The sequence below is a fragment of the Ovis aries genome, chromosome 6 (assembly GCF_016772045.2).
Source record: "Ovis aries strain OAR_USU_Benz2616 breed Rambouillet chromosome 6, ARS-UI_Ramb_v3.0, whole genome shotgun sequence".
Taxonomy (NCBI): domain Eukaryota; kingdom Metazoa; phylum Chordata; class Mammalia; order Artiodactyla; family Bovidae; genus Ovis; species Ovis aries.
In genome coordinates, this window is record NC_056059.1 from 92575610 (window position 1) to 92595275 (window position 19666).

At 43.6% G+C, this 19666-nt stretch overlaps 1 protein-coding gene and 1 pseudogene across 4 annotated transcripts in view; one reads left to right on the forward strand and one right to left on the reverse strand.

Moving 5' to 3' along the window:
* The window catches only part of SEPTIN11 (septin 11), a 106000-nt gene that overhangs the window by 60902 nt on the left and 25432 nt on the right, over positions 1–19666 (forward strand). For all 4 annotated transcript variants that reach the window (XM_027971118.3, XM_027971119.3, XM_027971120.3 and 1 more), the window contains exons 3-7: positions 1231–1426; positions 8968–9154; positions 13331–13492; positions 15974–16070; positions 19011–19179. In XM_027971118.3, coding sequence (XP_027826919.1) covers positions 1231–1426; positions 8968–9154; positions 13331–13492; positions 15974–16070; positions 19011–19179 — 811 coding nt within the window. The remainder of the gene's footprint in view (positions 1–1230; positions 1427–8967; positions 9155–13330; positions 13493–15973; positions 16071–19010; positions 19180–19666) is intronic.
* LOC105615571 (small ribosomal subunit protein eS24-like) lies at positions 9540–11442 on the reverse strand (annotated as a pseudogene).

Below are 19666 nucleotides of genomic sequence, written 5' to 3' on the forward strand. Positions count from 1 at the left end.
TCAACCACGGCCACAGAAGTGGATGGGTTCTTTCTCATTGCCAACTATTTTTGACTCAAGAATTAGTATCAAGAGAAAGTTTTTCTTGGCTTTATTTTAAAGATGAGGTTAAAGTTCTCCATGGTTCCACATTTGGGTCTTACCATTTGATTGATTTAGTATAATACCTGCCACTGATTTGTATATATTAGAGGCTCAGTGAAACCTGATGACTTGAACTATAATGTGAACCAATAAGGCCATCATTGCAGGTCGTTTAACATCATTCAATTTCATTGTCACAAACATCAGCCTGAATACCAGGACATCTAACAAATGCTTGCCGTCTACTGAATAGGGAAATGCAAACGGAGGTATACAAAGGATTCTCACAGATTCATAACCATACCTGAAAATATTAGGCAGTTAGTTTTCTCTGTAACAATGTCAGAATTGGTTGAATGAATGTAGGTGTTAGAACCACACAAACCCGAGTTAGAAACCTGGCTTTGCCATTCAACAATATGACTTTAGACAAGTTACTTAAACCTTATCTAAGCTTTAATGCCTCATCTGTAAAAGGGAGGAAACAGTAGTACTTATTCTATAGGAATTAGTACTAGGGTTTAATGAGATAGTACATCAGAAGCTCTTGTCACAGGACCTGGTACAAAGTAAGTGCTCAATAATTGTAGCTGGGTTTGTTATTTTTGTTGTTATTTGTAAAGAGTGTTGTTTTGAAAAAAATGTAATTCTTTCCCACAACATTAGATGGTATCAGATACTTCAATATAAATGCAATCAGTCTCTTACATTTTCCTAGTAACAGAAACTCAGCAATATAGATTTTTTTTTAAGTACTATATTGATAGTTTTACATGCCAACATTTAGAGAAGGAAGAGCTACAGTTTATGTCTTTGAAATGACCACAAACTGACCACAGGCAAGCTTTTAAGTTCTGTTTCTCTATTCAGAGGTAAAAAAAAAAGAGCATCTTGATCTATAAGTTCAAGATCTTCTCTGCCGAATGGTTTTTGAAATGCATTAAGGCATTTCTAGAGAGGTAGTCCATAGATCACACATGGAAAGAGCTATTTTTTTTTTGTGGTGGGATATCTGGTGAGACTGACTTTTCAAAAAGTTTTTCTAACATGATGATTTAAAAAAAAGAAAAAAACACTCCTGGTGTTGTGAACTGATGTCTCAGAGGCATTGACACTTTCTTTGATTTCTCTCTTGTGGTCATGCAGGCGAGACGGGGATCGGCAAATCCACGTTAATGGACACATTATTCAACACCAAATTTGAAAGTGACCCAGCGACTCACAATGAACCAGGTGTCCGGTTAAAAGCCAGAAGTTATGAGCTTCAGGAAAGCAATGTGCGGCTGAAGTTAACCATTGTTGACACTGTGGGATTTGGAGATCAGATCAATAAAGATGACAGGTACATCTTGGGATTTTGTGGGGATGTAAATGAATGAGGAGGTAACAAGACTCATCCTGGGTAAATGCAAAGACCAAATGTTAGCTCGTTGTAGGGCTTGGTCTCCTGTCACCTAAAAGATAAGACATTGTTGTACTCTGAGAAATTGTCTTAGAATGTTCTTGAGGTCAGAATCAGCCGATGTAATTGATTCCAGCTAGTATGAGCAGAGAAGAGATTTGTTAGAAGGAGTAAGCTAGCTTATGATTTTTCCTGGAAAAGTCATGGAACTAGGTTTGGGGGCTTTCCCATCTAGAAAAGCAGTCTAGAGAAACATCTAGGGTGAATGGAACTCCTGCCACAAATTACTGTATATATTTGGTACCTGTGATGCTGGGGACAGGTCTCTAGAACCTCCACTGAATCTGTCCCTGTTAACCGAATGCCTTCATCGCCACTTGCAAGAAGAGCCCCTTTCCCTGTGTGTGGCCTCTGCCTTGGGTGACATGCCCTCTGCCTCCAGATCTTGTATGCCTGTAGCTGCTTGGCACAAAGTAGGCGACATCTGAACACTAGCTGCAAGAGGGTCTGGGGAATGTGGTTTCTGGTTTGTTTTTTGTTGTTGTTGATGTTGTCACTTTAACTCTGCCAAGAAAACAAAACAAAAACCAGGCATTAAAAAGTAAGAGGAGTTTGGAATGAGCATCTGCCCTGCTCTCCTAGGGCTTCCCAGGTGGCAATAGCAGTAAAGACCCCGCCTGCCAATGCAGGAGGTGTGACACGGTTTTGGTTCCTGGGTTGGGATGATCCCCTAGAGGAGGAAATGGCAACCCACTCCAGTATTCTTGCTCAGAGAATCCCATGGACAGAGGAGCCTGGTGGGCTGTAATCCATAGGGTTTCAAAGAGTTGGACACAACTGAAATGACTTAGCATGCATGCAGGCACTCATGCTCTCCTAGTCACTGAGACAGATTGGGATATTTGACTTAATCCCCAAATTCCTTCAGCTCTGAGTGAAAACTTGGAGTCAATAATGATTTTGCCCAAGAATCTAGAGCCCAGGATTTAGTAGACCCGGTTTGTGGTCTGAATTCTGCCAATAACCAGCTATGGGCTCCTTGGCAGTTTATCTCCCTCTAAGAAAATGACAGTGGATACTCTCAGCCCTCTTCCAATGGGATCTGCATACAGTCTCTTTTCAGGTGGGGTCTAAGGAAGGGCACTGTGAATGGCTGAGCCTGGAGGAGGGGTGTGGTAATCATAGGGAGTAATCCTGTATTTTGATGGCTTTGGCAACCAGGGGTGTCTGCTTCTAAAACCCAAAGTGAAGAAAGCATGTTTGTGAAGAAAGCTCAATGGGAAATATCGTAGCTGATTTCCAGCCGGCACAGGATCTTAATATTGATGCTAGAGCTGTGGTGTGAGCACTGTGGCTCCTTTGTGCATTGTCTGGGTCTTCCTGTAGGCTGCTCACAGTTGGGTGGCCTGCTGGGTGCAGAATGGCCACATTGAGTCTGAATAATGAGTGTGGTTTCAGTGGAGCCTAGTGAGGAATTCAGATCCTTCTCTATCCAGCAAGGGTTTGTTAAACTAACCAGATAATGTATTTATAAGAAACTTCTTTGTCAGTGTAGAAAACAGACATGTTTAACCTGCTTAAGAAATAAAATGTCTTTTTTTTTCTTCTTCAAAATTTTGATCCTATAGTTTATATATAGACAGAAGCTATTAGCTATAAGTCAGTCTTGCTGGGCTTAGTCACTCAGTCGTGTCCGACTCTTTGTGACCCCATGGACTGCATGCAGCCCACCAAGCTCCTCTGTCCATAGGGATTCTCCAGGCAAGAATACTGGAGTGGGTTGCCATGCCTTCCTCCAGGGGATCTTCCCAACCCAGAGATTGAATCTTACCAGCTGAGCCACCAGGGAAGCCCATAAGTCCATCTTGGTATTCACTAAAACTGGTTGACATAAACTTCACCTAATTATAAAGTAATACTGTGAAGTTTTATTTTTATAAAACAAACCTTCTCAATTGATAAAGCCAAGCAAGTTCGACTCTTTGAGTTTCTGTAGTCCTTATTTGAGGGAAGTGTTTAAGTTTTTAAACCTTCCTGGTGTGCACCCATGAATTCATCTCAAGATCACTCATCCTTCTTCACTAATCTTTGAATCCCTTATGGTTATTTTAAATATTTATGTTCATTCTCCAAAAAAGGTTTGAGAAAGCTAAACTGTCCCAGGCCCAAAGATAATTCTAGAAGGAGGCTTCCAGAGACATTTTTGTGCAGTGACAACTTAATGGGAATAAGACAGCCAGAACTTTAAGTTACAGTCTGTTTGCTTAGGGCTCAGACACTTCATTTGTATCATACCAGGTTTTGTTTATTTGTTTGCTTCATTTTCCTCTGATCTGTGTATGGTATATGTGTGTGTTTTCTAAAGAGGAATTTTAACCATTTTTTAAAAATCTAGAGCTATGTATTGTCTAGATACATTTTAACTGTCTCTGATATAAAGATGGACCCATAGTAATGACAGAGAAATATTTAATGCATGCTCTAGCTGAGCACTGAGCTCTAGTTTATCTATAGAGCAGTTTATATGCTCTTCAGTAAACATTGGCCTGGAATAACAGGAGCAATTGTTAGACACAGTAAGAAAGATTTTATTTTGCATCTGTCAAAATGGACTATCTGTACATTGTGTTGAGTGGGGAACAGCTAAGCACAGCTCCTGCAGCTGAGCAATTGCTCTTGATTTATGACTTCAATTCCAAGGAATGATGGAGAGGTTCTTGTCTGAATGCTGTGTGTGATGCTCAGTGAAACAGATGAAGAGAAACCCTGATGACAAGCAGAAGAGCACAAGTGCATTGTGGGAGCTGGGAAGCAAGCCAGGGGGCTCCTGGTCCTCGTGTGGTCAGGAGGACCCATCTCCGTCTCTGACCTGTGCAGGTTTCTCCCTGGGGTTGCGGAATGCCAGGCGTGTGTGCTGCCTGACGGGCAGGCAGCAGCCGGACTTTTTCGGGATGCCTTCTGGAGGGAATGAGAACCATCCTCCCGCATTTTGCTGCTAAGATTCCTTGAGCTATTCCTGCTCCGTCATCGCCCCAGCACTGCCACTACAGTTTTCACTTCTCCTTTAAATGGCGACTTCCTACCCTTCTGGTGGGTTTTCACTCGCCAGCCCTGAGCAGCAGGTGGCCAGTACCAGGCTGATCCACACATTTGCAGCTGGAGGCCTCTTTAAGAAAATTCCTGACTCATTTGGGTCAAATAATAGTTTCCAAGGAGACTTAGAAGAGAGGAAGTGTGATATTAACCTAACCTAGATACCAAATGTTTTTTTTTCTTCTGAAATTTCTTGACAGCTATTGCATAACCTCTTTGAGTGGCATTTAGAACTCTGTGCTCCAGAAGGATTGTTGACATTGTTGACTGTAAACCCAAATGCCTGTTGTTAAAAAAAAAAACAACTCATTCAGATAGGGTCTGCTTCCATCAAAAAATTGGAAGTGGGGTATGCATTTTTGTATCAGTATGTAAACATATGCAAAGGGATGTGTTGTTTCTCCAAACCCATGATTATTTTTACGACTTTGAGGATTAGGCAAGATTTTCTGCCATCGATGCAAGACTTCAAGAATGTCCCAGTTTGTTTATGTAGGCTTTGGACATGTCAGCATTCCTGCATCACTATCTGCCTTGGACCAGGCTAGCTAGAAGGAGGCAGGAAGAGAGGTCTGGTAAGGTTTCCTGTTTTGATTAATAGCATGATTAACTCTTCGTGGTCTAAGGACATTCTTGTTCTGCTGTCTCTACTATTCAGTGAAGAAGGAAAGAGGTCTACAGGAGAAGGGAAACTGCAATCTGCTATAGTAGATTCTTAGAATTCTTCTGCTGGAAGTAGGAGAGTTCATTTGCTGCATATTTAGGAGGTGGGAGATAGAATGTCAGTAGCGTCCTACAAACTATGATGATAGCACAAAAAAGCAAGACTAATTCAAGTCCACTGAGAGACTCCTCAAACTCACCAAATCTTTGTCAGAGTTATAAAGTGGTAATGGAGTAGTCTGTTTGATCTTTAAATTCTGTCTTAGTCACACTTTCTGGTAGAGGTAGTGGAAGGATAAGGAAAATTAGCTTTGGCTAATAGATAGCAAGAGAGAGAAAAATATATGGCAAGTATCTGTTTATTTGTTCACATACAAAGGGGAGAGTCAGTCCCTGAACAATGGCATGGGCTGTTTTGCAAGCATGATCAATGGGTACCTTGGGTGGCTAGAAAACTTTGCATAAAATATTTTTTCCCATCACTTTTAGGATTAACCACTGCCAAAAAAAATTTTTTTTTTAATGGCTGGATATTTATGGGGGAAAAAAAGAGTTGAGGATAAAAAGGGATATCCCCATGCCTTAGAAGGAAATTATGTGAAAATGTACAACTTGATTTGGTTTACCTACCCCCTTTCCTCTGCTTGATGTGGCTACAATCCAGAGAAGTTTGAATTGGCAAAACCAGAATATAAATAGGTATCCTCACTATAAGAATGGAAACTAGCAAAAGGCAAAAATAAGGATGATTTTTATGACTTTGAGTGTAGATAACACGTGGACAGGAGATGGAGAGAGGGCAGAGTCTATTTGAAGGATGTGAAGGGAGAACAAAGCCACTAGGCTAACTTACTATATGCATCAGGAGAGGCTATTTCATCAACACAATGAAATCTGGAACAGAGGAAATAGTGATTTTGGTCAATAGTTTTCCTGAAATGCATTTATTTGTTTATAATGCTATAGAGGCTAGAACAGATGGGATCTTGTACTTGGCTATGGGTGGGAGGTAGGCTCTGGATTGAACCTAGGATTCTGATTTGGCCAGTGGTGTGGATGGAGATGCCATCTGCTGAGCTAAGGAATACGGGCTAGTAGGGTTTGGGGACAAGATGAAGTGTGATTTTGGGCACATTAGCTAAGAGCAAGTGGAAATATCTGGTAAGCAGTTGGATGCAGTGGCCTGAAACTTAGGTAGGAGATCTGGTTAAGTGAAACACAAGAGGAAATGTGATTTTTCCAAGGAAACTGCATACACAGAAAAGAAGGAGATTGAAAAGATTGGCCCAAACTCAGGAAGCCTGAAGCGTAAGAGGAGAACAGGAGATGGCTTTGGAGATGCTGAATTCAGGGCAGACAGCGCTCCTCACTGGAAAAGGAGAGGTGCTATGCCTCCCATAATCTTAGAGGAACAGAATCAAAACCAAAGGCAAAAAGGAAATTACTAGAAAGAAGAAACATTCTTGGACCACTGTTGGGGGAGATGCCAGGAAGCTGCAAATCAGGAACTGGGGGGACAGGAAGGAGCAACTACCGTGAGCTGCTTTCCTCCCTTCTGGGCTCAGAGGGTGCTGGGGAGGTCCCTGGTTCCCCAAGGACTTGCCTGTGTCAGGGGACCCGAAAGTCTGGCCTTGGACTCACAGGGCATGAGTGGGCCTCACTGAAGTGGCCTGGGCCACTGCCCTACAGGGCATGAGTCAGTGGCAGAAGGGTTACCATGGATCTAGGTCAGTACAAAGTTCCTTTTTCTTTTTTTTCCCCTGTCTTTTTTGAAAACAGGCTTGCTTTTCTCGTATTTGTGGTTTATTAAATTACTGTGAAATAGTCATATCTCACAGTTTTATGTGCTAGTTTTTTGCATATACTAGCTCATGTATTTGTCATATCAGCTCTGACATAGATGATATTTTTGTCCTTGATGTTACCTGTGAGGAAATTGAAACACAGAGAGGTTTAGTAACTTGTCCAAAGCAAGTTAGAAAGTTGTGGATTTGGAGTTTGATCTTAGTTGGTCTGACTTGAGTCCATGCTTCTAACCACCATTTTACATAATTATCCTATCATAATAATGACTATTAATATTGTTATATAATACCTGCTTATATTTAAAAGATTAATGTTATGTGTTTGTTAATTTTATTGGCTACAATGGGTCTTTGCAAGCGGGGACTCCTCTAGTCGTGGTGTGTGGGGTTCTCATGAGTGGCGTCTCTTGTTGCGGAGCACGGGCTCTAGGGCATGCGGGTTTCAGTAGCTATGGCGGGGGCTTAGTTGGTCCATGGCGTGTGGGATCTTCCCGGTCTGAGATCAAACCAGTGTCCCTTGCATTTTACTGGTTCTTAACCACTGAACCACCAGAGAAGCCCTACCTGCCTATATTTTAAAGTTGGAACATGTAGAAGAATCTTACTACTTGTTCATCCTTTCCATTGGAATTCATTAGGATTTCTATTATGTTAAGGATTTTCTTCAGGCACAGTCTACTTTTTCTTTAAACCTCTAGAGGCTTTGCTCAAATTGAATCAATGGATTGTAGTAAATAACCAAAGGAAAATAGAAGAAAACTTTTTTCTGTTTTCAGTTTTGGTCATAATTTTTTTTTTTTTTCTTTTAGGACATCTGCTGTCATCCTCATTATAAAAGATTTATAGTTCCCTTTCAGGGATTTCAGTTTAATTTATGGGTTTGTGAGTTGAGTGTTGAGAGGTTTTTATTTTTCTTAAAGCTTAAATCATTCCTCAGCAAGGTAGTAAGTCTGGGGAAGGATTAACCCATTTTATTCCTAATCTACCTGTCTCATTGCTGCTGACACTAGCTTCTGAGCAGTCCCTGTGGAGACCTGGAAGAATTCGTGGCTTTTCCATAGTGACCTAATGAACTACTTTGTCCCTGGAGAACATGTGGTTTATTGAATATATATCCCGCATATGCTATTAATGATAGTGTTTGTGGTCAGTTCATAGAGTCATGCATAATTATTCAAAACAGATTTGAATTATGATTTGGTGAGAAGACAGTTTACCTTCAAATCATAAAATTGAGAGTTGGAAGGAACCTTGATCCTAATTGACCAGGCACTTCCGTTTATAGATGAGGTCATGGCAAGCGCCGGGCTCTTTGAGAGGACAGAGTAGCTAGCCCTTCTCCCTGAAGGACTGGCCAGAGGAGTGGGGAGAGGCTGCCAGCCAGAGATGGTGCCACATCCTAAAACCGCAAAGGAGTTTCACTCTGGGCACCAATGCCAGTCAGTTGGGAGAGCCTGTCAAAGTCACTTTATGGGGACAGATTTTGAGGCTCAGTTTTGGCCCAGTAGGGAAGAATGCCGCAGTCTCTTAGCAATACTTTCATGGGTGCCATGGGGCAGTGACAGTGTGTCCTACATATTTCTAATCGCTGTTTTAAAGGATGGATGTTAGCCAGGAGATTAACAGGAAGAAGACCGTTCCAAGTGGGGATCTAGCATGAGGAAAGGCCTGGAGGCAGGCGGGAGCTTGCCATGTGGGGCAGAGAGCATGAACTAGGGAGGTGAAGGATAGGGGAGCCTGGGGTGATGTTTAGGGGTCATAGGGCCAAAGGCCTGGGCTGCCAAGGTAAGGAGCTTGGACTTTAGCTCTTAGAGAACAGGGAACCACTAAGGACTTTCCTGGAGGATTGTACAAAGAGGTTTGAGACTAATGACATGCTGATTTAAAGATATGTTTTAATAACTTTCTTCTGCATTCTAGCTATAAGCCGATCGTGGAATATATCGATGCCCAGTTTGAGGCCTACTTGCAAGAGGAACTGAAGATCAAACGTTCTCTCTTCAACTACCATGACACCAGGATCCACGCATGCCTCTACTTCATCGCCCCCACTGGCCATTCGCTCAAGTCCCTGGACCTGGTCACCATGAAGAAGCTGGACAGTAAGGTACTCACTGCTGCTCTGGGTGCTGTCCACTCTCCCCTAAGATCACCTTTATCCAGAGGCCCAGGGGACCTCTGCTTTCAGTGTAATTTGGTGTTTTATTTCAAAGACTATTTTTTACAGTAGTTTTGTGTGTGCTTAGTCGCTCAGTCGTGTCCAACTCTTTGTGACCCCATGGACTGTGGCCCACGAGGCTTCTCTGTCCATGAGGATTCTTCAGGCAGGAGTACTGGAGTGGTTGCCATGCCCCCTTCCAGGGGATCTTTCCAACCCAAGGATCAAACCAGGTCTCCCACATTGCAGGCAGATTCTTTACCATCTGAGCCACCCCGGAAGCTGTTTTAGGTTCACAGCAAAATTAAGAGCAAGGTACAGATATTTTCCATAGATTCCCTTCTCTCCACATGCATAGCCCCCCATTACCAATATCCCCCCAAGACGGTGCATTTGTTATTGATACAGTCAAAAAACCTACATTGACACATCCCTGTCACCCCAAGTCGATAGTTTACATGAGGGTTCACTCTTGATATTGTACATTCTGTGGGCTTGGACACATTTATAATGACATGTAATTATCACTAGAGTATCAAATAGAGTAGTTTCACTGCCCTAGAAATCTCCACCTGTTCATCCCCACCTCTGCTTCCTAACCCTGTATTTATATTTTCACTGGCTTACAGAACCATAAGGTTTAACAATATGAAAAAAACCTCTGGATATTAGGACAAAGCAAAATGATGTAGCTTATTACAAAGTATCTTTAGTTCTTTTTTTTTTTTCAGGTAAGAGGTCTTCATTTATTTTGTCTTTCATGAAAAATCTGTACAATCACCACAGATAGAGTCATTGCAGAATCTTTAGTCCTTCTGTCGTCCAAGCTCCAGCTCACTTTTTGCCAGCAGCAAAACTGGCCTTTGCAGTCCCCCTGACTTTCTTCACTCCGTTCTTGTGTTTCTTGCACTATTTTCTTGAGGTCTTGTTCTTCTCATACAGGCCATGTCTTGCAAGCCTGTGTTTGGACTCATTCATCTTCGCATAATCCAAGGAATGGTAAATCATGCCAAAGCCAGTTGTCTTACCACCACCAAAATGTCTTCTGAATCCAAATACAAAGATGACATTTGATCTTGGACATTCTGGCCAGTTTTTCCCGAATTTCTGTCTTAGAGACTATTGCCTTTCCAGGGTGAAGGACATCGTTTCTGCTGAAGTAGTTGGTTGGTCATGAACTTACTGGTCCGGATAGTTGCTGTGTCGTTCGTGATGGCAGCTGATCTTCAAGCAGCCAGGGAGGAAAAGAGAGCTTCCGTTCTTAAATTGGCACTAATGTGTGCTCTGTTGAGCGTCGGGGAATCGGATAGTGGAGACACCTAAAGGGTCATGCTGCTGCTGCTGCTAAGTCACTTCAGTTGTGTCCGACTCTGTGTGACCCCATAGGTGGCAGCCCATGAGGCTCCCCCATCCCTGGGATTCTCCAGGCAAGAACACTGGAGTGGGCTGCCATTTCCTTCTCCGATGCATGAAAGTGAAAAGTGAAAGTGAAGTCGCTCAGTCGTGTCCGACTCTTAGCGACCCCACAGACTGAAACCTACCAGGTTCCTCCGTCCATGAGATTTTCCAGGCAAGAGTACTGGAGTGGGGTGCCATTGCCTTCTCCTTAAAGGGTTGTGGGAAGGGTTAAATTTGGGGAGATTGAACAATAATTCATTATTTATTTTTTTAAAGAAACTTGCTTTAAACCTCTCTTTGAAGGGTTTGTATAGGTTTGGCTTTAACTTAAAGTATAAAAAATTTTTTAAAAGTGTTAATTCTTTATGTGATAAAGTTGGTCTAACTTCTTAGATTTCAAAACAGATCTGTACCATGTGTTCAAAGGAAATAGTGTCTCAGAATGCGTTTGACCCCTGATCTTTGCAGATGTGTAACCTCTCTCCTTCACAACATTTGAGAGAGGGGCTGCTTAGTTTGACCGCAGTTGATGACGTACTTGATGACTAATTTGATTTTCCATTTTGAAATAAGTAGGAAGACAATACATTGTGAAATAAAGAAGCAGCAAACGGCAACAAGAACAACCACAGAATTCCGCTCTAGTATTTCCTCTTAGACTCTAACCTGCTTTTGAGATCAGTAACAAGTCTTAGTATCTTTATGGGGCTTTGTTATTTTCTGTCCCAACAATTCTGTTTAAAGGATGCTTTCTCCCTGGAGGGACATAATAGAGACCGCTGAGAAGATCTGCCTGTCCCCAAGGCCTCTGCCTGAACCAGCCCACAGGAGGTCCGCATGCTGATACAGCCAGGCTCCCCAGCCCCCAGCCTGCACAGGCACACTGCTTTACACAAACATTCTACCAGCCAGAAAGGACTCCTGCAACTAGAGTATTCTTGGGAGAATAAATAGAAACCTTCCCTCATCTCATTTGATTCAGCTGCAGTGAGCCATTGAGGGTGAGGAGTCCTGGGCAGGAGGACCCTGCTCCCTGCACTCCCAGATCCTTGGAAGCAGGGCTGGGAGGCAGGCAGAGGGAGGTGGCTTCCTCACTGAGGCAGAACTTGTACACCACGTCAGGGTGATATCCAGCAGTAGGATTATGCTTCGTAGAGTTGATGTCAAAGGGGAAAGAAAAGGCAAATGCAGCTAATTAAAAAAAAATCACTCTAAAGCAAGTTGAACTGCTTTCAAAGGATTAATATTATTGTAGAGATGGAATGCTGGAGAGAATTTGAAAATGATATTGTCAAAGGTTTGTTGGTACAAGTCAAGTGAAGAATTAGGGCAAACATATGATAATTAAAGAAAAGATTTCCAAGCACCTGCCTCTGAAGAAGAAGAGATTTTAAATCTAAATTTGCTTGGTTCTTCTGTCTACTCTCATCGAATTGGCCAGGAAAGTATGACCCTCTGCCATTTTGTGCATGTTGATATTAACTGAATACCAAATGTGCACAAAAGTTAGCCAATATGAAAAACAGGGAGGAGTTTGTTGCCCAGGTCCTGATTCAGACATTCACCAACCCTCACTGATGTCTGCCTCAGCCTGCAACTTGCTGGAAGAAGCCCACGCGTGATAAGGTTAGGAGTGGGTAAAGGAATAGGGAAGAATAATTTTTTTTCCATCAGTGGATCATCTCATTCTGGTTTATCAGGGATTTTTGGTTTGGCTCTTGGGATGAAAGGAGAAGCAAAGGGATGCGGACATGACCCGGAAAACCTCCCAGAAGTCTCTCTTTTCTCTGGCTGGGACCACTTTCTGTTCCCTTTTCAACTGACCTGGGTGAAGCACATGGTCTTCGGTATCAGATGTCAATAGCATCTTAGTGAAACGTTTGTACCAAGCAGCGAGTGGAAGGAAGTTATTCTTTAAAAGTGAATTTCAAAAAATGTGCCTTGTGGATAGCACCAGGGCAAGCTGGGGAAGAGTGGCCCACCCTGGGCTTTAGGGCTTGAGCTGGAGGGTCCTCAGGCCTTGTCCTGGGCTTTCTGCCGTTGCTGTCAAATCCTGAGCTCTCTGTATCCGATGCTCTGAAAGCGAGTTTTGTCTTTAGCACTAGATCTCATTCTGGCACAAAGTAATCTGATAGAAGCTGGTTCTCAAGATAATTAGTTGATGTGATTTTGCAAAATTTAAAAGTAGGTGAAACCATTTTTGTTTTGGTTAATACTTAGGTTCCCTGCTCCTAGCAGTTTTCAGGTCATCAGAAGAAAGAAAGGACGCTATCCTCATAGAGCTGAATGTTCCACTATTCTAACTACCGAAAACCTTGGTATTAGACTGTTAGAAACATACAAAAATCAAGCTCCTAAAGTAGCTGGGAGGAGTCACAGAGGAGTGGCTGGTTACTCAAAGAATAGGCTTCTTTGTTATCGTTCTTTGTCATAGAGTAACATTTCCTTTTACACCGTAAGGAAGAATGAGGTGGCACAGAAGAGGAAATTACAAGGATGCTTGCTTTCAGTGCCAGATGGGAGGAAGTAAAGTGTTCAGAGATGGAATTAAAAGATTATCGAATATCTTCTGAATTTTGCATCTAGGTAGAAAGTGAAATTTTTAATATCATCTCTATTTTCTAAGTGAAGTTATACAATTTCCATTTCTGTGTTTTCTGTATTTTATTCATTTGTCTGTTTTTCTTCTGTTGGAATTAAATAAAAGTGGCTGTGTTTGGTTTACAGGTGAACATCATCCCAATAATTGCAAAAGCGGACACCATTGCCAAGAATGAACTACACAAATTCAAGAGTAAGATCATGAGTGAGCTAGTCAGCAATGGAGTCCAGATCTATCAGTTCCCTACAGATGAGGAAACGGTGGCAGAGATTAACGCAACGATGAGTGTAAGTCCTCATGTAAGGACCATCCCGTGATGATGATGCAGTGGTTTTTAATATTCACAGAGTTGTGTGACCATCGCCACAATCAATTTTAGAACATTTCTATCACCCCAGAAAGAAACCGTGTACCTTTTAGATGTCAGCCTTCTAACCATCCCAGCCATCGGTGGGCGCTGCTCAGGGGGCGCTAGTGGTAAAGAACCTGTCTGCCAGTGCAGGAGACATAAGAGGCTCGGGTTCGATCCCTGGGTCGGGAAGATCCCCTAGAGGAGGGCATGGCAACCCACTCCAGTATTCTTGCCTGGAGGATCCCCTGGACAGAGGAGCCTGGTGGGCTGCAGTCCATAGTGTTGCAAAGAATGGGACAAGACTGAAGTGACATAGCACATACGCTTATACAGACATTGGCAACTACCAGTCTGTACATTCCTCTTTCTGTAGACTTGCCTATTCTGGGCATTTTATATAAAGAAAGTCATACTGAAGCTTAGCTAGAGAATTAAATGATTTGGTGAAAGCCATCTAGTGAATAGTAACACTGAGATTTCAACCTACCCGAAATTTCAACCAGATTTGTGCTGTTTGCCATCATAATTAGGAGACGAGAGTAATCCCTCAGAACTGTTTCTTCTTCCTTCTGTTCAGCATATGGACTTTTCTAGACAGGGCTGTTATCATTTAGGGAGGAACGTTTCCCTCTGGTCATCCCCACCATGATCAGGACTTCGGAAGGGAATAGGAGGTTTTCCTTCTCTGGGAAAGCATTGCCTTTAACACTGAAGGATCTCATTCCTGCAGAGGCAGTCCAGCTCTGCGCCGCCCGGGTCTGCTCACCCTGAGTTGTGTGAGCCCCTCTGGCTGTCGTGCTGCTGTGGTTAGGATAGTAAAGGGTCTGGAGTCCTTGGAAGAAACCCAAGAGAGATGTTTCCTGGGAAACGGCCATGAGAGCGTGTGAAAGAAGGTTATCCTAGGGGACAGTGGCAGCTTCTGTCCATCAGCACCCACGGAGCAGGTGGTTTCCTAGGTCGTGACATCATAGTGTGCGCTGCAAGGGTCCTGCCGCCCCAGCTCTAGGGAACATTCTGCAGTTCCAGATGCTGGGGAAGAAGATGTGCTTTCTTCCCTTCATCCACAGTGAGAAATCAACTGGAAAATACAAGTACCATGAGCACCAAACAGAATAGCACTTGGGCAGCCTGGGCCAAGGGTTCTGCTAAGCTCTCTGTGGGAGAGGATTAGACTTTAAAAGCATCATCTTTCTCAGTTTATCTGTAGCAGAAGGACCCTGCATCAGGGAGCAGTAAATCAGTAAATAATTACTGATTTATTATTTATCAGCAATAAATCCCAGAGCAGCCATTTCAATGTTATTCTTACCTGCCAATAGGAAAAATATGGAATCACTGTTTTCTCCCCAGAATGTAGCCATAGTTACCAAATAAACCAGTGCAGCACAGAGCATGGCACAGCCCGGTATCTTCTATAGCAGCTCTGCTCAAGGTGAGTCTGGGTGCAAGGCCTGAGCCAGTAATTTTTTCAGTCGAATTTTGTGCAGTGATCACCTGTCAAAAGCAATGCTCTTCAATAGGAATAAAATATAAGCCACACAAGGAATTTAAAATTTTCCAGTAGCCACATTTTTAAAAAGTAAAAAGATAAATTTAAGAACTTATTTAACCTAATTTGTCAAAAATATCATTTCTCTGTGTGTGTTTCTTTTTTTTCTTCTTTTTTTGCCTGTACTGCAAGTCTTGCAGGACCTTAGTTTCCTGACCAGGGATTGAACCCAGGCCATGGCAATGAAAGCTCAGAGTCCTAACCACTGGACCACCAGGAAATTCCCCAATGTACATTTTACAGTTACATACATCCCAACTTGGACACCTACCTAACTTACTCCTCTCATACTTCAAAGTGTTTCAGTATGAAATAAGTACCAAAAAGATAATTTTCCTTCATGTTTACGTCCACATTGACATAACTGTTTCTTCCCCTTCTTTTTTTTTGAGATTTGAATTTGACGCCAAGTGAAGTGCAGTCCTATCAAAACCATAAAGTTGTAATTAAGGGAAAACTGTTTCACACTGCTTCCTTTTAAGTGTAATTGAGTTAAAAGTAAATAAAATTAAAAATTTCTTCTTAACCAGCCTCACGTCAAGTGCTCTTAATCACATAGATGAGCATAGATCAGTGGCTACTGTCAGACACTGGAGGTCCCTCACTTGCCATACATATAATTGCAAAGACTCCAGGCTCCCCTGGCGTCTAGCCCACGTCAGAGCCTCGGTAGCTGGTTGCAGGGGGCTCGGATCCATGACACCGACCCCCACTGGGCTGTCGAGCCCCCTCCCTTGTCTGCCCTCATTCCGCCTTTCCTCTCACCCCAAGGAGACGCCTGTGGGAGGAGGGGGCGTGTGGAGGCAGCGGGGGCCCATCTTTGCCGCTTGGGGAGGGTAACCATTCTGTGTGCTCTGTTGCTGGCAGGTCCACCTCCCTTTTGCCGTGGTCGGCAGCACCGAAGAGGTGAAGATCGGCAACAAGATGGCGAAGGCTAGGCAGTACCCTTGGGGTGTGGTGCAGGGTATGTACGTGGGCATCACAGCGAAGGCGCTCCTCAGCTGTCACCCCCAGGGTGACCATGTGGGAACTCAACATGGGCGGATGGAAGGGGGCCGCTGGCAGTCGTGGAGGAAGGAAAGAAATGGGGAGGCTGGTCCACAACAGAGAGAAGTTTCTGCAGAGCCTTTGTGCCCGTGAGGCAGCCCCTCAGGAATGCTGGGTGGTGTGGGGAATCTACTATAAATTCCTGAGCAAAGAGAGTTCTTCCCTGGGAGTTAGAACCAGTTTCATCAGCCAAGTATCAGAACGTTGCAAAGAGTTTCTTGCAAACAAGAAGATACTTGTTTCTCCATTGTCTCCTGAAAAATTGTCTTCTAATGAAATATTTTCTCAGTCAGCATCTGAGAATTGTGAGAATAAGTGACCTGTAATTGGCACTCGGGGGACATGACCACAGTCTCTAACCTGAAGACGTTTTTTCCTGTGTCACTTTGTTGGGCAAGGTCTCTGATTCTGTTGCCTGCCTTTGGGTGTTGTGAAGGAGGTTATCCAATGCTATGGATTAAGTAGGGTGGCTGCAGAAAGTTCCTTCATCAGTTTAAGATATATCAGTCCTCTTGTTCTGAATAAAGGCAGCAAATCTATGAGACCTGAGAAAGCACAGTGCCTTTGAGATGTATAGGAAAATTCTAGTGTTTATGAATCTTCCTAAATTCTCTGCAGTAAGAAGATGTTCTTCATATTGTTGATGCGAAAGGAGAAGGGGATGGCACAGGATGAGATGGTCAGATGGCATCACTGACTCAGTTGACGTGAATCTGAGCAAAATCCAGGAGATGGTGAAGGACAGGAGAGCCTGGTGTACTATAGTCCATGGGGTTGCAAAGAGTCGGACACAACTTAGTGACTGAACAACATCAGCAACCAGTTGTTGGTAAAATTAAAGAAGGTGGTACATAAAAGCTGCCTTGTTCAGGTCCCGACAGCATCAGTTCAGTTCAGTCGCTCAGTCATGTCCAACTCTTCACGACCCCATGAATTGTAGCACGCCAGGCCTCCCTGTCCATCACTAACTCCCGGAGTTCACTCAAACTCACGTCCATTGAGTCGGTGATGCCATCCAGCCATCTTATCCTCCGTCCCCTTTTCCTCCTGCCCCCAATCCCTCCCAGCATCAGAGTCTTTTTCCAATGACTTAACTCTTTGCATGAGGTGGCCAAAGTACTAGAGTTTCAGCTTTAGCATCATTCCTTCCAAAGAACACCCAGGACTGATCTCCTTTAGAATGGACTGGTTGGATCTCCTTGCAGTCCAAGGGCCTCTCAAGAGTCTTCTCCAACACCACAGTTCAAAAGCATCAATTCTTCGGCGCTCAGCTTTCTTCACAGTCCAACTCTCACATCTATACATGACTACTGGAAAAACCAAAGCGTTGACTAGACGGACCTTTGTTGGCAAAGTAATGCCTGTGCTTTTGAATATGCTACCTAAGTTGGTCATAACTTTTCTTCCAAGGAGTAAGCGTCTTTTAATTTCATGGCTGCAGTCACCATCTGCAGTGATTGTGGAGCCCAGAAAAATATAGTCTGACACTGTTTCCACTGTTTCCCCATCTATTTGCCATGAAGTGATGGGACTAGATTTCATGATCTTCATCTTCTGAATGTTGAGCTTTAAGCCAACTTTTTCATTTTCCTCTTTCACTTTCATCAAGAGGCTTTTTAGTTCCTCTTCACTTTCTGCCATAAGGGTGGTATCATCTGCATATCTGAGGTGATTGTTATTTCTCCTGGCAATCTTGATTCCAGCTTGTGCTTCTTCCAGCCCAGCGTTTCTCATGATGTACTCTGCATAGCAGTTAAATAAGCAGGGTGACAATATACAGCCTTGACATACTCCTTTTCCTCTTTGGAACCAGTCTGTTGTTCCATGTCCAGTTCTAACTGTTGCTTCCTGACCTGCATACAGATTTCTCAAGAGGCAGGTCAGGTGGTCTGTATTCCCATCTCTTTCAGAATTCTCCACAGTTTATTGTGATCCACACAGTCAAAGGCTTTGGCATAGTCAATAAAGCAGAAATAGATGTTTTTCTGGAACTCTCTTGCTTTTTCCATGATCCATTGGATGCTGGCAATTTGATCTCTGGTTCCTCTGCCTTTTCCAAAACCAGCTTGAACATCTGGAAGTTCACAGTTCACGTATTGCTGAAGCCTGGCTTGGAGAATTTTGAGCATTACTTTACTAGCATGTGAGATGAGTGCAATTGTGCGGTAGTTTGAGCATTCTTTGGCATTGCCTTTCTTTGGGATTGGAATGAAAAGTGACCTTTTCCAGTCCTGTGGCCACTGCTGAGTTTTCCAAATGTGCTGGCATATTGAGTGCAGCACTTTCATAGCATCGTCTTTCAGGATTTGAAAGAGCTCCACTGGAATTCCATCACCTCTACTAGCTTTGTTCATAGTGATGCTTTCTAAGGCCCACTTGACTTCACATTCCGGGATGTCTGGCTCTAGGTGAGTGATCACACCATCGTGATTACCCGACAGCACGGAGGGGTAGAAATCGCCAGATGTGACAAGGTCTGGATGTAGACTCTGCTCCATCTGTCTGGGAGGTCAGCCTGCTCATCAGAACCATGCTCTGCCTCTGGGTGGCAGGAGTCACATAGCCTGCTTGGCAGAATTGTTACAGAGTCGAGACAGTATTTGCAGAGCTCCTCCAGGGTGCCTTGCACTCAGCAGTCAGTATGCACTCAGCAGTCACCCTCGTCATCAGTCATCACCAATGTCAGAAATCCTGTCTATGTTAGGGGTGGAAGGAGGATCCAGTAGAGGATCCTTAGGTGACCTTGAGACCTTAGAGGATTCAGTATCCATGATAACAACATCTTAGAAGCATCACTTCAGATCTTAATGACATGGCTGCTGAGAACCCTCCCTGCCTTCTTCCCCATCTCTCACAGTGGAGAATGAAAACCACTGTGACTTTGTGAAACTCCGAGAGATGCTGATCCGTGTGAACATGGAAGATTTACGAGAACAGACTCACACCCGCCACTATGAACTGTATCGGCGCTGTAAGCTCGAGGAGATGGGCTTCAAGGACACGGACCCTGACAGCAAGCCCTTCAGGTATGCGGGCACCCAGCAGTCAGCTCCCCCAGGCAGCAGTCTCCGGGATGTGCTGGTGCACCACAGAAACACTCACTGGACTGAGATATCCAAGGGGGAGGGCTCAGGCGAGGGCAGATTAATAGCACGTATTGCCAGGCATTGCAGTACCACTTTTTCTGCATCACCCCGAGTAACTAATGTTCCTGATGTCATTACTGCCTCCTCATTTTACAGTCGAGGAAGCAAAGTCACCACAACCTGCCCAAGTTGGAAGTGATGGCGTGAGTTTTGAACCCTGTTATACTCACAGAAGCATAGGACCTGATTCAGGTGTTTATAAAGGTGTTGCTGCTCATTACAGTTGGCCCTGTTCATTTTTGCCAGACAGATTTAAGGTTGAACCTTGCCGCAGTCTTATTTTGGAAGTGCTTTTACTGGATTTCAGTGAATCCATACAGTTCTAAGAACAGGAGTGGGTAGGAAAGGGAATAGCTTACAGAACCCC